General features: G+C 45.3%; 1 protein-coding gene across 1 annotated transcript in view; it reads left to right on the top strand.

Annotated features, from left to right (window-relative positions):
• Positions 1–18058, top strand: part of Apba2 (amyloid beta precursor protein binding family A member 2) — a 182296-nt gene that overhangs the window by 143330 nt on the left and 20908 nt on the right. Inside the window, exons 4-5 of the mRNA XM_028776671.1 lie at positions 990–1070; positions 2131–2167. Coding sequence (XP_028632504.1) covers positions 990–1070; positions 2131–2167 — 118 coding nt within the window. The remainder of the gene's footprint in view (positions 1–989; positions 1071–2130; positions 2168–18058) is intronic.

Raw genomic sequence — 18058 nt, 5'->3', positions numbered from 1 at the left:
TGTTTAACTCTTGAACAATATGAGAGGAGTGTGCCACAATGGGAAATACTATAGAGAATCATACAAAACAAAAGTGCGTTCAGCATCTAATTCAGTGGTTGTAATTGTGGGTGTAGGTCCAAGGAAACAAAAAGTCTCAAAGACATGCTCACACATCCAAGTTCTCAGCAGTATTACTTGGAAGAGTTGAAGGGTGAAGCAGCCCAAGCTGCCTTCAATAGGTGCATTAACGAGTGTGTCACATACATACAGTGGAACTCAAAAAGGGACTTTCTGATAGTGTGGATGTATTTTTGAGGACATTGTGCTAAGTGAAATAGGCCAGTCGACAACAGATAGCACTATGTAGGGCCATATGTCCCAGGTATTAAACTGGTCAATTCATAGATCTAGAAAATCGAGTGGATGGAGGTGGTATGGCAAAGAGGACTAGGGAACAGGGGGTTGTAGTTGCATGGATTCAGGTTATTTTTTTAATATATGCCTTCCTTTTTATTTATTTGTAAGTATCTTTATGAGTGCCCATGAAGGCCAGAAGATGTGAGATTCGCTGGAGTTAAGGGCAGCTGTGTGTGTATCTGGGAACTGGACTCAGGATCTCTGGGAGAACAGTACACACACCTGACTGCCAAGCAGTCTCTCTCTCTAGGCTTCACTTTTGTGTTATGAAGGATGTCCTTATTGGGTAGTGGTGATGGCTGGCTGTACAACACTAATATACTTTATGCTCTTCAACTGTACATTGGAAATAATTCAAGTGATCAATTATGTGCTTTATTGAAATAAAAATAATAGTAAACAATAAAAGTTAAACATTTTAGAAATGTAAAAGTGTATATATTGATTGCATAGTGGTTAGGCACTTGTATACATGTCCCCCCATATAGGTATTTTATAAGATTGGATCTCATCGAATATCCAGCTTTTTGTCTTATATCTGAGTTCATCTTTCTACTACATAAAAACATAACCAATTCTCTGGTTTCCAGGTTTGCAATGGCTTGGAGCAGCCGAGGAAGCAGCAGCGCTCCGATCTCAATGGACCCACTGACAATAACAACATCCCGGAGGTAATTGTCTTCCAAAGATAAGAGTTCTGGACCAGAGTTCTCATGATGGAGTTGCCAGCTGTGTTATAGTCATTGCACCTCTGGGGAGAAGGAGTCCAGATCAAGCCAGCCTGGGATCACTGTCATGGGAAGAAATATGGGTGCCCTGTCCTGGGAGGAGGGGAAGGGCATATCCTGAGGACTTACAGCTGCACTGTGCACAGTTGGTACACTGCTCATGTTTCAGGGAACCATGGTGTGGGGATCCTTGGTGCTTCCTGATTGATGGAATGGACATCTCTGGTACTCCTGGTTGTGGTATTGGGCTAGGATCTCAGATGGTCCCTGATGATTGCGTTAGGATGTTTGATGCTCCTTGGTTACAGTGTTGGACTGGGATCCCTGGTACTCCTTGATCTAGTAGAAACTCAAGGGTGACCTAGTTTTCTCAAAAGCAGAGTCATTGTCATTTAGAGCAGTCACTTTCTGATAGGCGACCCTGTGTTCCGTAGGTGGTTCATGAGCATCCCTACCCACCACATACCAGCAGCCACTACCCTACACCTCAGTTATGACAACAAAATCTCTCCAGACATTGACCAATGTGTCCTTAAGGACAAAAGTCATTCTGATTGAGAGCTACAGTTCTAAACCAATAATGTGGTCATGTGATTCAAATTAGGGCTTACGCAAGTTACTTTGCCTCTTTGAGGGTAGTAGAAACAAGATGTTCTAGCCCTGTTGAAATAATTGTGATCATTGATGGACTGGCATCTAATCTCCTTTATTATGGTCTTGAAGACATGCCCAGGAAATTCTCAGGCCCAGTGGTTTGAGAACTGTTGGACTGACTGGTCTTTAGATGTCTTCTAACCATGACATGCTAAGCTAGGTCTGGCTTTGTAGGCTTTCATAATTCCTGTCAGCATCCATAAAAGACACTTGCTGTGATAATATGACTTCTTGGAAACATATATGGGCTTAGACGTTTCCAGCCAGGGATGGTATGCATCTTGAGAAGATTCTCATAAGTCAGCCTTTTGCAATCATTATGTTCATTCTCTTTGTTATTTCTCAACAGACAAAGAAGGTGGCATCGTTTCCAAGCTTTGTGGCTGGTAAGTGACTTCACATCTTATCATTCAGGAGGCAGGAACACTTTATGTCAAAGCAAATGGTCCTCTTGTGCTTGGATTTCTCCTGAGAAGCTTTCTTGGAAAGCACTGTTTCCCAACGAGGTGCTGTGGGGCACTTGGCTCTTTGGATTCTGTGCTAGCCCACTGTGGGAAAGGGGCTTCCAGATCACTTGCCTGGTTTGATGCAAGGAACAGTGAGGGGCGTTTATGTATGTGTCTTGCCCTCGTTAACTGCATCACAGATGACACTGAGGGCTGGATTGATGCAGTGAGATATGTCTATGTCATTATGATGTACGTCTCATCAGCGTGGTTATAATTACGTCCGAATGCAGGCTGTTCCTTTTCACACCCTCTTGCACTTTCCCCTCCTACCCTTATCAAGATTAGCAGTGCATGTTCGTATTTCATAAAGACCAAGACAGGATGACTTGGTTTGTTCCGACCAGTGTTTGGGGTGAGGTACTTCTGCTTGAGGCTTGAGGGAGCTACCACAGAGTGGTCTGCATGTATCAGCTGTCATCACAGGGTCCTTTTCAGAGCAAATAACCCCTTAAGTAAGCCCTTTCTCAGCCAGGAGAATGTTTCTTCCCTCTAATATGTTATAATAAACAATGTGAGTTTTTATTAATTCTTTCAATAAGCTGATAGTTAATTCTTACGAATATTTATAGGAACAAAGTAAATGGATCTTCGAAACAGCATTAAACTTTTCCCACACTGTTTTACATTTATGGTAAATAACAGAAGCCTCCAAGTTCTCCTTCAAGAATGAGTTTGAACCACGCTTAACCAGCTTCAACTGGTTCACTCTGTTGACTGCCGTAAGCAGCTGAATGCCTTTTACTTTGGAAGAGACTTGGTTTTAACTGTGAGAACTCATATTTAAAACCCAAGTAGACTGGATTCCCCGTTGCCCAATGCAAACATGCTCAGATGGGTTTGGCCCAGCTTTTTGCTTGTGGCTTTCTGACTGTCTCAAGCTGATTTGTGTTAGAACCCCGAATGGTACATACTGATTGCAGCACCTTGGCTGGCTGTAGTTTCCCAGGGTCTGATGATTGGCAGGAAGAGACCACACCCTCCTTGTCACTCCATGGTGGTCTATGACTGGGTTCTGATCAGAAGGAGGCAACATCAATGGAAAACATGGCATCTCACTGCCCCATTTCTCTTGTTGGACTGAAGCTAGGGAGAGCAGGACTCAGTCACACCCTTCAGGGCTATGGGGTTTTATGGATCTAAGAAATGGACTCATCCATAAATCCTGGCTTCATTTGAAAATAACTTCAAACTGTCTCTGGAGAGGGTATAGTTAACACAGACAGCCCCCAGTCTCATCGCTACAAGGAGAGAGGGAAGAGTATATTCCGGAAGTAGTCTATGTGTTCCATCTGACTGTATCGTGTAGCTTTCTAGAAGGCGTACATGTCTGGACCACTTAAGACTTTCTAACCTCGTCAGAACGAGTTAAAGCTCTCATGCTTGTTCAGATGCTCTAAATTGGTAGTGAACAGCTCACACCAGTGTGGACAACTCAAAAATTAAGCCTAATTTAGGAGAGAAACTAACTGATCATCATGAAAATATGGAAACCGTAATCAAAAGCCTATCCCTTCGTAGGAGATAATTGATATCCACCAAAATCTTCATGGACCGAAAGTCCTATAAAATGACAAAAAAGTGATTGTGAGGAGAACACAGAAAAACCTAGACAGTAACGAATGAACTTACGAGAACGATGTGGTGTTAGATGCCTTTGCGAGTTGGAATGGACTTGGGTGCAAGGCCGTACTTGACATTTGCTTATATAGCAGAGAAGCATGTGAGTGGTGTGCAGAGGTCTGGAGGGGAGCCTCTGGTTGTTCAGTGACTCCGTCAGATCAGCATCTTTGCTTCTCTTGGTCTTCAGCCTTGTAACCTCATTATCTGGATGGTTCTAGCCGTTGCTTTCTATTCCAACAGGGAGAAGGAAGGGAAATGCCCAAACGTCCTTGGTTGTCTCTCCCTTTACGTTACAGAATTTCTGTAAACAAGCACGAGTAAAGGAGCTGGGGAGGTAGCTCAGTTGTTAAAAGTGCCTGCCGTGTAGGCATGAAGACCTGAGTTTAGCTCCCCAGCACCCATAGAAAAAGTCAGGTGCAGTGAAGCATGTCTGTAGTGCCAAGGCTTAGAGACAAGCAGATCCCTGGAACTCACTGGCCACTAGCATAACCAAATTGATGAGCTCTGGGTCTCGTGTTCAAATAAGGAGGAATGCAATCATGGAACATGCCCAATGTTGACTTCTGACCTCCCCACATATGTGTGAAAAGGAACAGCCTGCATTCGGGTGTAATTATAACCACGCTGATGAGACGTACATCATAATGACATAGACATATCTCACTGCATCAATCCAGCCCTCGGTGTCATCTGTGATGCAGTTAATGAGGGCAAGACACATACATAAACGCCCCTCACTGTTCCTTGCATCAAACCAGGCAAGTGATCTGGAAGCCCCTCTCCCACAGGGGGTTAATGCAAAATCCAAAAAGCTAAATGTCCCAGAGCACCTTGTAATTATAACCACGCTGATCATTATGAACTGATCATTATGAACTGATCATTATGAACTGCGTACATAGACACATCTGACTGCATTAATCCAGATTTTACTTCCTCATAAAATTAATACTTGGGGCAAGCCTGTCCAAAGAAGACTTCTGAGTAGAGGTGTTCTCTTTGTGAGTGGACAAGGCTCCAGCGATGACATGATTCTGGGCCAATGTTGACAGGTTAGGAGTCACCGACTCTGTGGAACCAACCACAAGGGTCATGGGAGGGGTTAGGAAAGCAAACAGCTTTTCTCTTTTACAAACATGACCATTTTTTCATTAGTACTCAATGACAGCCATTATACATGTTTTAAAATGGGAACTTTTATTGCTTAGCAGAGGGCTTTAAAAATTTCTTTAAGATATAGAGTTTGGTTCAGGCAGAGATCTACAGAGGTGAAAGTTCTGTGGAATGCCCTCCTTCTTTACCTGTACAGTATAGGAAACTCAGTTCATAGTCTGTCTTCTCTTCAGTGGAAGCTACTACTAAATCTCCTTTGACTCCCTCCTGACAGCTTCCTGAACTTATACCAGCTTATATACAGACTTTCCCTTCAAATAGATACTGCACTGGCCACGCAGGGCCTTCACCTTGCTCTTTCTTTTCTTGGTCAATGCTGGAGAGTGTCCAGATCCAGCTGACTGTTTAAGGGTTCATCCAGGGCATGAACCATGGATGGACAGTGATGTATTAACCAGTCCATTACAAACCAACTATTAGGAGGTTTCTGGCAGCAGTGAACAGACCTGTGTTGGTATGTGTGTTGTTCTATAGGAGTATGTCCTGCATAAAGGGTTACCAGCTTATGTCAACTTTAGAGCATGCTGACTTTGATGGACACAGCCTTGCTGGAGGGGACAATAGACACAGCCCTTGCTCATTGTGCTGATAGTTTTTATGGGGCTGTGACCAAATACCCAAGTAAACAACTTAAGGGAGGAGACATTTAATTTGTGTTACTATTTCAGATCATGCTTGCCCAGCTCCAATACAGAGGGCTTGTGGTGGTCCTGCATGTGGCAGGGTGAAAGAGCTCACTGAATGGCAGACAGGAGAAAAACAGAGAGATACAAGATACAGCCTCTAGGAATGTGTCTCCAACTGACCTACTTTCTTTAACCAGACCCCACTTCCAAGAGCTTTCTTTATTTCCCAGTGATGTCATCTGATTATAAACTCATTAGTGAATTGACCCATTGATTGGGTAATAGACCCCATGATCCAGTCACCCCAATCAGAGAGTGACTGGATCACTCTCTAGGGACCAAGGCTTCCGTGAGACACTTCATATCCAAACTATACCAGCTCTGACAGCTGTTGATAAAAGTGCTGGCTCAGCAGACTGTTTTATCCAGCTAACCTTACCCCAGGCACTAGGTATACAGTGGCATTCCATTGATTTCAGATGCATATCGTTCATCAGAAGTGAAGTCCAATACTATGTCGTAAGTTCATAAGCTAAGCTAAGCCATCTGTGTCTCCCTCCTTCCCTCCCTTATGGGTTTGTTTCTTCCATAGAGTCTCTCTTTGTGGCCCCTGTTGACTTCAATGTCATGATCCTCCTGCTTCTGTGTCTCAAATGCTGGGATTAAGGTACAAATTACCATGCCCGGCTCATGTCTCTTTTCCTAAGCCTTTCCTGAACACTGTTATTGTGACAGAGTAATTAAGATTTACTGAAAGGAGGAAGGATTCATTAAGCTCATGGTTTCACACATTTCAGTCTGTGGCTGGTTGGCTCTGTTGTTTGGAGGACTGTGGTGAGACAGAACACCATGACAGGGAGCAGGTGACAAGATTCTATCTCATGGCAGCTAAGATGAAGAAAGAGAGAAAGAGTCTAGGTCCCAAGTCCTCTTCAAAGTCACATGCCAATAGCCTAATTTCTTCCAACTGTGCCTCCTTTTTAAAGGTTCTATTAATTCACAATAAAGCCATCAGCTGGGGCCCTGGCCTTTCACGCATATGGGCTTCTGGGAGACACTTCAGATCCAAATTGTTAACATAGCATTTGTGGGGCTGAGGCAAAGTCTCAGTGGCCAGCTGCTTACTGTACAAGCTCAAGGGCCTGAGATGCAACATAAAGACACTTGGCATTGACCTTTGGCCTCCATATGCACATATGAGTGTATAGACATCACACACACACACACACATACACATCTACATACCCCAAAAACCACTTAAAAAACACTTGCCCTTTGCCCATCCCTCTATAGGATCTAGCCCCTCAGCCCCCCAAGATTTGTTGGAGGATAATTGGAAAATACAAAGTGCGCTTGTAAATGTGTACGGCATGTTTTGTATAAAAATACACTGTGCTATAATTCTTACAGCTAAGCTAGTTAACACATCCTCACCCATCACAGTCCCCTTTTGTGTGAAGAGAGAATACTAAGATCCATGGTCTTAGCAAATCCCTAACCTACAAGCATCCCTTTGAGATCCAAGGGCTCCTGCCAGATACCCAAACCCCACACATTCTCAAGTCCTATATAGCAAATGGTGTGCTGTACATTTGGAACCTGTACATGTACATAGTCATCTGTACCTGATTGACCTCTCTATGACACACAACACAGGTAAATGCTGTATGAGTGGTTATTATGCTGTAGTGTTTAGGGGAAAAGGACAAGAATACATTTCTGTGCAGGTTCAGTTCACATGCAGTTAAAGGTTATTTCAGTCCACAGTTGGCTGACCTGAAGGTTGGGATTTGCATCTGCTGGCAATGGTCATCATGCTCTATGCTAGTTCCGCAGGGCTCACTCTCCTGGGCAGAATGTTCTTACACTTTGACTAGTGCTTGCCTGCCCTGGCTTGGCCTTTATGTTTCTCATGGATCTGTGCTACTTTTTTACTTAAGGGAAGTGAGCTCATTGGGAAGTTTTCCCAGGTTATGCTTATCTATATTTTCGTGACCTCATTTGTTGGTTTTTCTCTGCTTAGACAGAATTTCACCCTGTACCACAGCCTAGCCTTGAACTGGTAAGCCCTCTGCCTCAGTCAGTTCAGGGCTAAGGTCACAGGTGAGAACAGCTATACTCAGCTTTGGTTTTTTCTGACACAGGCACACACACACACACACACACACAACACATACAACACACAACACACACACACACCACATACCCCACCCCAACACATCCCAACCCTTACTCCACCACACACACACACACACACACACACACATTTGTATATATTACTTTGCCAACATTTTTATGGTTTCAAACAATAAATCTTTTTCAGTCTTTAAAGTCTGCATAATCATTACCTTGTTCAGATTGCTTTTTAAAGTTTTCATCTAGAACTTCTATGGTTTAAAAAATTAAACTTGATACATCTGCATTTGTTTGCCATGTGGGTACAGACAGAGGTTAGTCACACTCTGAGCACCATGGACCCAAGCAGTTGACTAGTGGCGGCAGAATCTCACTGGTGCCTTTGCTGTGTTTTCCTGGTTCTGAGTCTATATGAGGATAGTCCACTGGGTTCCAACTGTGGCTGATTTACACATAGGATTTACAGACATTTTACAGCATGATGTAGTGTGTTCCTGTCCCTACTCCCATCATTCTTTTCATATCTTCCCTGGAGACTTTGTGTGACTGTGTGTGTGTGTGTGTGTGTGTGTGTGTGTGTGTGTGTGTAGTCAGCTTGTCTAGTTATACACACAAAAATTTCTCCTGGTATCTTTATTTGGCATGCATTAAATTTATCTAGTTAGAAGGAGAGCATCAGTCCTACAGAATAGACATCCCCCAGCCCAAAGAGGCTTTCTGGCCCCATGAGGTCAAACATTTGTTGTTAAAGCTTGTTCGTAACTCTGACACATATCCCTTTTGTTTATTGTTTGGTATTTTATCCCACTTATTGTTTTGATAAATGTTATCTTTTGCTTCATTCCATTTTTCTGACTTGTTTGTAAGTACAAAGAAACATATTGATTTTTTTATATTAAATTCTAGACCATTGGTTCGGTCAATTTTCTTAGGGTTTTTTTTTCAAGCTCAAAATACATTTGTATTTGTTTTCTTGGCTTCTTCCTGACATAGAATCTTACCATCTGCAAATGAGAATGTTTTCCATCCTCCTTTCCTGTTTCCTGTCACTTTTTCTTCTTGTCTCGAGGAATTGGGTAGAAAATAAGGAACAGTGTTGTGTAATAACGGGATATGCCACTGGTTACGAAAAACAAAAGACAACAACCAAAAAGCAGCTCCCTTTGAGAGACCATCCATTTACTTTGTTATCCTAAAATTTTTACACATACAGAAATTAGAAGCAGAACCATACCCATCACCCTGCATCGTCACCGGCTTCAGACTCACGGTCACCACCTCTTTACGACCTCTGGTGTTTAACCTCTAGCCCCCTTCTTCCCTGATCTCTGAAGCAATCCCATTTTTCCTTTAAGTATTTCAATTATGTATCTTTAAAATATAGGAACTCTATTAAAAATAATTTGAATGCCATTGCCAAACCAAAATAAAGCTAGCAGTCTTTTTTATGTGTCATCTGGGACCAGCTAGTGTTTGCATTTGCCCATGCACAGTGTCCCTCTGAATAGAGGTCTAAACAAGCTCCCCTACTGAGCCTGGCTGATGTATTTTATAATCCCCTTCTGTCTCTTATAGATCCTGCACTAATCTTTTTTCCCTCTAATTTTCTTTCTGTAGCTGTGAGGAAAACACTATGACCAAAACCGACTTTGGAGAGAGAGGTTTACATTTGCCAGTGATAGTTCATCATTGAGGGAAGTCAGAGCAGGAATTCAAGCAGGAGCTTGAGCCAGAAACCTGGTTGTAAGAAAGTGCTGCTTGTTGGCTTGCTCAAAGTGCTTACCCAGCTTTCTTATATAACCCAGCACCAGTGTTAGGGAAAGTACCACCCATAATGAGCTGGGTTCTGCTCCTTCAATTAGCAATAAGGACAAGTCCCCACAGACATGCCCACATCTGATCTAGACAGCTCCTCAAGGAAGACTGGTACAGAGGACTGCATCATGTTGGCAATTAAAGCTGACCATGACTGTTTTCTTTTTCACAATCTTGTTGATGCACCGTGTAAGTCTCTGTATCCTACACCTGGTGGCAGTTTTTGCACCCTGGCCTAGGTTGGTTGTTCCTGATGTTGTTGTCTGCATGGTCCTCTGTCCACATCCAGGAAAATGGTCAGGGTTTAGATATGGGACAGTCATAATCAGTTTGATTGTCTGGGCAGAACTTCATAAATATCATTACATCTTTTATTAGGAGTCTCACAGTATCTGGTTGTCTCTCTTTTGATGATTTTAGTGGCAGTAAATGATCATTGTCTAGATCCATTCACTGGTTATTCTGATAGCATCTTTTCCCTGCTGTTGACTCTCTGAACTCCTGTATAGACAAACTTTCCCATGTCAGACAATTGGTTATCCTGATTATTGTGCACACAAGAAAAGCTGGCAAAGTCGTGAGTCCTTCTCTTTAACAACGTTTAATAGAATGGGTTTCCCTACCAACCTGTAAAAGTAAGCAGTGGGCTTAGGGACCGTCACTGGGCATCCTTGGGTCACAGCCTGATCAGGTGGCCTTGAAGACAACTTGCTTACAGATGGCCTCCATATCTCTAACCATCTGGCCTCTGGAGGTTAGTTCCTCAGTCTTATCATGATGGCCTTAGTATGTTCCAATATTCTGACATAATTTATTTATTTCGTCCTAGGAATGGAATCGTGTAGTTCTTTTATCATGGAGCAAGGTAAAGTGCTGCTTAGAGACTATATCTGGGTGAGGTTGAGGCCCCTTGCTGCAGAGCTTAGGAAGTGAGCACACGAGGTATGTGGCACAGGGCTCACAGCAATGCCATCTTCTTATACTTACTGCCAGGCATGCCCTGCTCCCTGACCATGATCTGGTAAAAGTGGTGAACAGGATGTTGCTTCCAAAATTAGGTTATAGACATAGTGGTTTGTGCTTCTGTCCCTCTGGCTTGTTCTGTAAGGGAGACAAGCTGCTGTGTTGTGGTCCTCAGTTGCCCTCCAGAGAGGCCAGCAGGCAAGGGGCCTAAGTCTCTGCCAACAGCCCTGGCAGGGAACTTGGAATTGGTCTTTCTTGTTCAGCCCTTAAGATTGTAGCAGGCTTCCCAATTACCTTGACTACAGCCACCATGGAGATTCTGAGCCAGAGGCCCCAGCTGAGCCATAGCTGGATTCCCAAGATGATAAGTGTTTGATGTTTTAAGCTACTAAATTCGGGGATAATTTTTATGCAGTTATACTCAATAAACAATAGTGTTCTATATTTTCAAAGTTGAACTGCAGAAGGATTCATACTGATATTTTTCCCAGGGCTTCGAGGTTCTTGCATTTGAGCTCTCTTGTTCCTGCGTTCCAGGTTCTGATTCTCAGTGTGATTGTGATTATGCATTTGTCTTAACTCTGCTAATCATGCTCCAGCTCCAGAGACGACAGTATCAGTGTTGCCAAGGACACAGGCTCAGTTAGGATTTCCTGGCTTTCACTCTTGTCTTTCTAGCAGAGCCTAGCAGGGATGGACCACCAAGGGGCCTCAAGTGGAGGAAGGAACCATCTCCGTCCCTGGAGAGGCTCTGGGACCTACAGTGCCTCCCTTCCCGTAACATCCTATCCCAGATGCATACTGTGCCTGTGGCAGCTTTTTGTAATGCTTGGGAATCATGTTTAGATTTTTTGCTCATATCACAAATGAGTATTTAGATTCATTTATTTCATTTTTCTTTGAATTCTTAGAAACAAGCTTTGGGGGCTGGCGAGATGGCTCAGTGGTTAAGAGCACTGACTGCTCTTCCAGGAGTCCTGAGTTCAATTTCCAGCAGCAACATAGTGACTCACTACCATCTGTAAGGGATCTGGTGCCCTCTTGTCAAATGCAGGTCTACATGGAGGTAGAGCACTTGTGTATATATTAAACAAACAAACAAACAAACAAATGAATAAATAAATCTTTTTTTGAAAAGATATTTCAAAAAACACCAAGCTTTTGTCAGTATGGCTATGGAAAGTTCTTGCATGGGTCTGAGATAAACACATAACACAGGGCATGCGTAAAAGCGTTCAGTCTTGCCTGGTTACCCCCTACCTTCTCTGTAGAAGCCTCCCCATATAGACAGCCGTATACAATGTTTCATATAGTTTTCTTCAGATATACTATGCTTTGTATAAACCTTTAAATGGACACATGAAATAGAAACATCGTTTTTATTTTAAGTTTTATGTAGGGTTTTATGGGAGTTATGTGATGTTTCTTTACAGACTTGGTTTATGCAATGGTTAATGCTGCATGTATCTTCATTGTGAGCCTGTCTCCCCCTCTTTCAGTGAGAGGAGGTGAATTTATATTTCCTCTCTCTACCATGCCTTTTTCCTGAACACCAGTCCTAGCCACATGCTCAGGTTCTGCATGGTGCTAGTCGCCTTCCAAGCTGCTCCATAGGACCCCAGGGTAGGGTAGCTGTGCCTTGGAGAGCTCCCAGAGCTTTGCATTCACAAATAGTGCCACAGAAAGATGCCCCTTCCTGTTTTTCCAGGTTTTATTTTTAGTTTATTATCGTTTTTTTTTTTCTTGGATGTCACTTACCCAGATACAAGTGAATACCTAGGGTGTCCTTGGCAGAGCTGGACTGTACTTGACTCTGACCTTTTCTCCCCTGCCATGGCTCCTCCTCCTGCAGCCACTCATGGCGTTCTAAAATACCACAGCGTATCACTGTGACTTGTCCGTGTCCACGACAGTCCTGCCTATCTCAGGCTTGGATCTGTAGGTAGCACATTCTGTTAGGAGGACAGACCACTCTGTTCAGGGGGCTTCTTGGAGGATGGAGCTGCTGCAGAGCCAAGCCTTGCTCTGGAATGGGCTGAAGTGAAGAGGAAAGCACCATAGGCCTTGGAGGTACATGGAAGCTATTCCTTCCACACTTAGGGGCTCCTTCCCATGGGTTGGCTTTTCATTGACCTGGGTGACTACCCTGATGTGTGGACTTAAGAGCACCCCTCAGAATAACATGACAGATGTGTAGCCTTTCTGAGGCTGTGGAGACAGATGGCTGTCCCTGTGTACCGTAGTCCTCACAAGATCTGAGGCCTCTCCTCCCTCCCTCTCTCCCTCCCTCCCTCCCTCCCTCCCTCTCTCCCTCCCTCCCTCTCTCCCTCCCTCCCTCTCTCCCTCCCTCCCAGTGTATCCATCTGTCTGTCTCATATCTCTGCACACTTGCAATTCTCCTTTTCTCCTTAGAGCCAGAATTGAGTAACGGCTCACAGTCTGTCCCTGCCCACACTCCTCACCCCATGGGCTGGCTCCCACCTGCTATTCCTTGAAACGGCTCCAAGGTCACCGCTGGCTGCCTTGTCAGGATGCCCAGTACATGGGGGCCCCTTGTAGATGGCCTCCTGCCATCCTGGTACAGATGGCCTTGTGTCTCTCTCCAAGCCCCTTCTTGTCATTATGCCTGGCAAAAGCTAGCTCCTGGGGCCTCCTTCCACCCCCTTTCCCCATGTCCTCCCCACAGTGACACACCCATGCTATAGCTTCAGTTGGTACCACTCAAAGCTCATTCTTAACCTTTTGTCTAACCTGAGCAGTCTCCAGAGCTGTACTTGGAAGGTGCCCTGGCTCCTGCAGCTAAACCGGTCCAAAATCCTCACTGCAAAAGCCAGTCCTTTCCCACGGGACTGTCATAGTAGATAGATGCTCATCTGCCATGGACCCTTTTAGCAATCCCTCCCAACCTCACCTCACATTCAGTGCAAATTTTGACTACATATCTCAATCCCCAATCGTCTTCCTGGTCTGTACCGTTTCTTGTTGCTTGGACCACTTCAGTGGCCTGACCCACTTAGCAGCTCTGTTCTTCCTCTCTGTTGTTTCTCTAGAGAAAGTGGTACCGTCGGGCCATGTCCCTGGCTGGTAGCCTGAAATGACAGTCTCCGGAATGGCTCCAGAGTTCTCACATCTGGCCAGTGTTTTCTCTACATGTTGACTTATTCCAACTGCTGGCTCATTCCTTGCATCAGGACATCTGGGCATCCTTTGGTCCTTCTGAATTGGTTCTCTCTCTGTGACCCCAGGACCTTTGTGCCTGCTCTTGCCTCAGTCTGGAAGGCTCTGTCCTCTGACCTGTTGATCCCTTCCGATGTTAGAGACCTCTACTCGCTCCTGTTCCTCTACCTTTTGGGCCTGCTTCTCCTCCTTCAGGGCCACACCTTCCCTTCCCAGTGCACACCACAGTTCTTCCTGATGAGTTTCTGCTCTCCTGTGGACTGGTATCAGCCTCACCCTCTGGCCAGTGAGCCATGTTTTGTGACATCACAAGTCCTCACAGTCAGGATACTGATTTGAGGAAAGTCATTTGACATTGCTTAAAATGTCCTTTCTCATAAAATGGGATAATGAGGTTGGTCTCATGGAACTGTAAACGGCTGATGGCCGGGACCCTGCTGTCACACAGGGCTGGTGAGTCAGACAAAGCAGCTGCACCTGGGGCTTCCCAGCTACACAGAATTCTACCGATTTGGCACTGTGCTCCAGCCCTACAACTATGCCCTGGGGCAGAACTGGAAAGGTTTGGAGCTGAGGAAACTAACAGACTAGGCTGGTGTGCTGGCAGCCTCTGCCCACTCCTTACAGGCAGGATTTATTGTCCCACCCAGGTAGCATAGCAGAGATGTGTGATACCAGATACAGCTCCGTGAGAGCCCAGTACTTCCCAGTCCACAGAGCAGACAAGAAGCCACAGGTCCAACTGCACACCCCAGGGCCATACAGAGAGCACAAGGACTCTCTGGACAGGACAACAGGCTCACTAACTAAGCTGCAAACAAAGGCTGCTTCTGGCAGGGAAGGAAGAACAGTATCTCACACCCCTTTCAACTGCACACACAGGGGGCAGGAGATGGGTGAGTCAGAGGTATATCAAGCAGGGGCAGGCTGCCCTCTGGGGACAAAGGTTCAGCTGTCTCTTAAGCATTTGTAGTTGCTTGCCCTCAGTCGCCCTCTGCTGGTGTCAGCTAAGGGTTGTCACCAGAGTTTGGCAAAGGAAGAGCAAGCACACTTCATACAAAAGGTCTGCGCCCTCCACTGGTCTCAGATTAGTGAGGAGTAACAGTCCTGCCAGGATGCATGAAAACATGAGCTCAAGCCTGGTCCAGAAAGCTGGTCTGGTCACCTGGGTAACTGGCAAGGGTCATAGGGCAGCAGCTTCTGAAAGTGGGAGTCAGACTCAGAAGACAAGACCTGTCCCTGTCTCTCTACCTCCCTTCCGTAGAACTGAGGATACCTCCCTCCCTAGTGTAGATCACAGTATCGGCTGAGTCTCACTAAGGACAGATGAAGTCCCTGCACCATCCATGGGACACAGTGCTACCTATTTGCAAGGTCTATGACTACACTGGCTGGTAAATTTCCTCAAAAGCTGCCTGTTTACAATGGCTTACAGCCATCCGTTTCAATGTTTTTCTACAGAGACCCAAGACTTGGTGTTAGTATACATGTATGACAGGCCTATTGCTGATTTTAGGCCTATGGCTGATTTTAGGCCTTCAGTGTATAAGCAGGGCTGCCCCTGACATCTCCTCCCTTCTCTAAGTATAGAAGGGCTGTGGTGATTCTAATCTTGCGAAGGCGGGGATAGAGGCCTGACCTCCAGTAATTGAAGGGGACCTTGTAATGGCTCCAGTCCCCCTGCCATTGTCCAGTGAGGCATGAGGGCCATACCCGTCCTGATATCTTTTTCCTGGAGAAGGGATACTTTTGACATCAACCCCTATACAGTCAGGCTTGTCCCTCAGGGAACCCAGATAGATATTTTTATCTTTTATTTATATTCCCTTGTAGTGCTTAGCCTCGCAGCCTAAGCAAGAATTCAGATTGCCTGTCAGAGGGGGTTCTGGGTAGCCCCTCTCTGCTTGGTGTAGGGGCGGAAGTCCCCTCTTTCAGGTTGGGTGGAGATGGGTTTTGGAAACACCCTGTATAAAGTAACAACCTCATCTTGAGTCTCGTGGTCCTCCATAGCTAACTTATGATAATGTATCTGAATAGGTTTTGCTACCAAATTATTTATCTGTTGTATCACAGAGTTAGTCAGCCTATTTGGGACCCAGGGACCAGAAGAAATAAACAAAAATAACCCAAATAATGGTCCCAAGATGGGAGGAAGTAGGGTTGACAACCATGGAGAGATTGAAAACCAATTCTTGCACCAGCATTCATCTTTTTCTTTCTCTCTCCAACTTTTCTCAGGGCCTTCTCTGATCTATTTCATGCTCTCTTTAACCCTCCCTGTCTTGTCTATATAAAGGCAATATTCTTCTTTAAGGGCTGTACACAGTTGAGAGCCGTACACAGCCTTTTCTTTGTAAAAGAGTAAGTCAAGTCCAATAAGGATCTTTGTGATGTTTGGAGGTCTCTTCAGACAGTGAAACGAGGGATTTCTTCAGATTAGTGATGTCAATCTCTAACTGTTTGATATTCTTGTCAATGGCCCTTCAAAGGTCTGAGTAGTATAAGTTCGGAGGCCAGCATCTGGATTAGAACTTCTAACAGCAAACATCACGGGTGATTCATTTTTTCCTGGAAAGGAAAAAGAAGGGAATTCTCAGGGAGATTTCTCTTCCCTGGATGTAAATTGTTATTCATCTTATTTATGGTTGGGCCTGGCTTTGTGGGGGGTATCTATTTATTTCATTAATCTTTTTGGTAGCCAGTTAGCTGTGCCTTCTGAGGTATCAAACAGGCATATCAATCCTCGGCCCCATAAGGGGACTGGGTCTGGGCCATTCCCTTTAAGGGTAAGAGGGTCCTTCCCCATATCTGTGGCATAGTTTCTATTGGTCTTGGTGATGCCAGAGGCAGTCAGCAGCAGATTTGCCAAACACTCATCTTCTCTTTACACACACACACACACACACACACACACACACACACACACACTCACATACACTTATACAGAGGTTGGAGAGGGGAGAGAGAGATTTATTATTGTATTGGGCCCCGCTTGGGGGATGCAGGCCTGTGAGATTCACCTTGGTGGGTAGACATCTCTGACCTGTGTTCACTGGAGAAAATGAAGCTGATGATGAAAAAACTGATGTCCTTCAGCCTGAAGCCCCAGAGGTCAGAGTGGAATCCTCTGTGTTGATAGTTCCTGTCCTTTGTGTTGGATGGCCTCAGAATGACCTGGCTGGTCTACCTGTACAAAGGCCGTAGCTGCTACCAGCCAGCTTCAGACCCAGGTCTACAGTGCCTTTGATCATAGAAAGAGCCTACTTAGACCCTGGCCATGGGGAGCTCCAGGGTCAGTGAGGCTGTCTTGTCCTTGGAGGCAGGGTGTGGGAGATCTTTTGTGAGAAAGCTAGTGTGGGTCTATGTCCTTCAGGAAGTGCTTGACCTGGAAAATTCCCAACTGGGGAAGAGTCTCCTGATTCTGCTGTCCTCTACTTTGGCGACCTGTAGTTTGAGCATGCCAGTCCCAATCCTGGGTCATACTGAATTCTCTTGGCCCGCTCAGATGCTGAGCAGGGTCCTGGATTCATCCCCTGAGTCTCAGCTGTACGCTCAGAGCAAGGTCGGAGGCTCAGGGGCCACAGGCCTGTGAGCCAAAGTCTCGATTCCTCCTTTTTATTATTTGATCATGTGATATATACATATTATTAACTTTGGTCATTTTTATACCTGGTTACCCTATCTCACCCCTCCTCCTCCTAAAACCTTTCTTTCCAAACAAGCCCCCACCCCCGCCATGGCCTTGTGGTATTTGTGGTCATGGTGTGTGTGTGTGTGTGAGAGAGAGGGGTGGGAGAGAGGATCGAGAGGGAGAGAGAATCACATCAGATGCCAGACTTGCCTTCCCAGGGTGCCAGCCATCCCCTCTTCATGGTGTCAGCCATCTTCTCCTCTCATCTGAGTTTGAACTAAGACACTCACAGACACTTGGTTGCTTTAATGGCTGAAGGTGCCTTTGACAGAAGCTATTCCTCCCCACCCAGAGCCAAGAGCTACTCATTGCTGGACGCTCACATCTCTACTCACAGGAAGAGCATGGGGCCAGTGTGTGAGGTCCAGAGCCACAGTGTGTGCCCCCCAACCCGGCCCCCAGCAGCTGCCCTATTGTCGTGTGCATGTGTGCAGTGTGTGTGGCCAGCACTGCGGGATAGGAGTCTGATGATTTATGACAGAGTTCTAGGTGAGTGAGGCTTCATGAGAGTCCACGATGGACTGTCATCCACCAGAGGGATTCCGCTGGATTGGTCTTTTTGACCCA

This window comes from Grammomys surdaster, unplaced genomic scaffold, assembly GCF_004785775.1.
Source record: "Grammomys surdaster isolate TR1022 unplaced genomic scaffold, NIH_TR_1.0 271, whole genome shotgun sequence".
NCBI lineage: Eukaryota > Metazoa > Chordata > Mammalia > Rodentia > Muridae > Grammomys > Grammomys surdaster.
The sequence above is the reverse complement of the archived record's forward strand: the minus strand, read 5'-3'. Positions and strand labels throughout refer to the sequence as shown.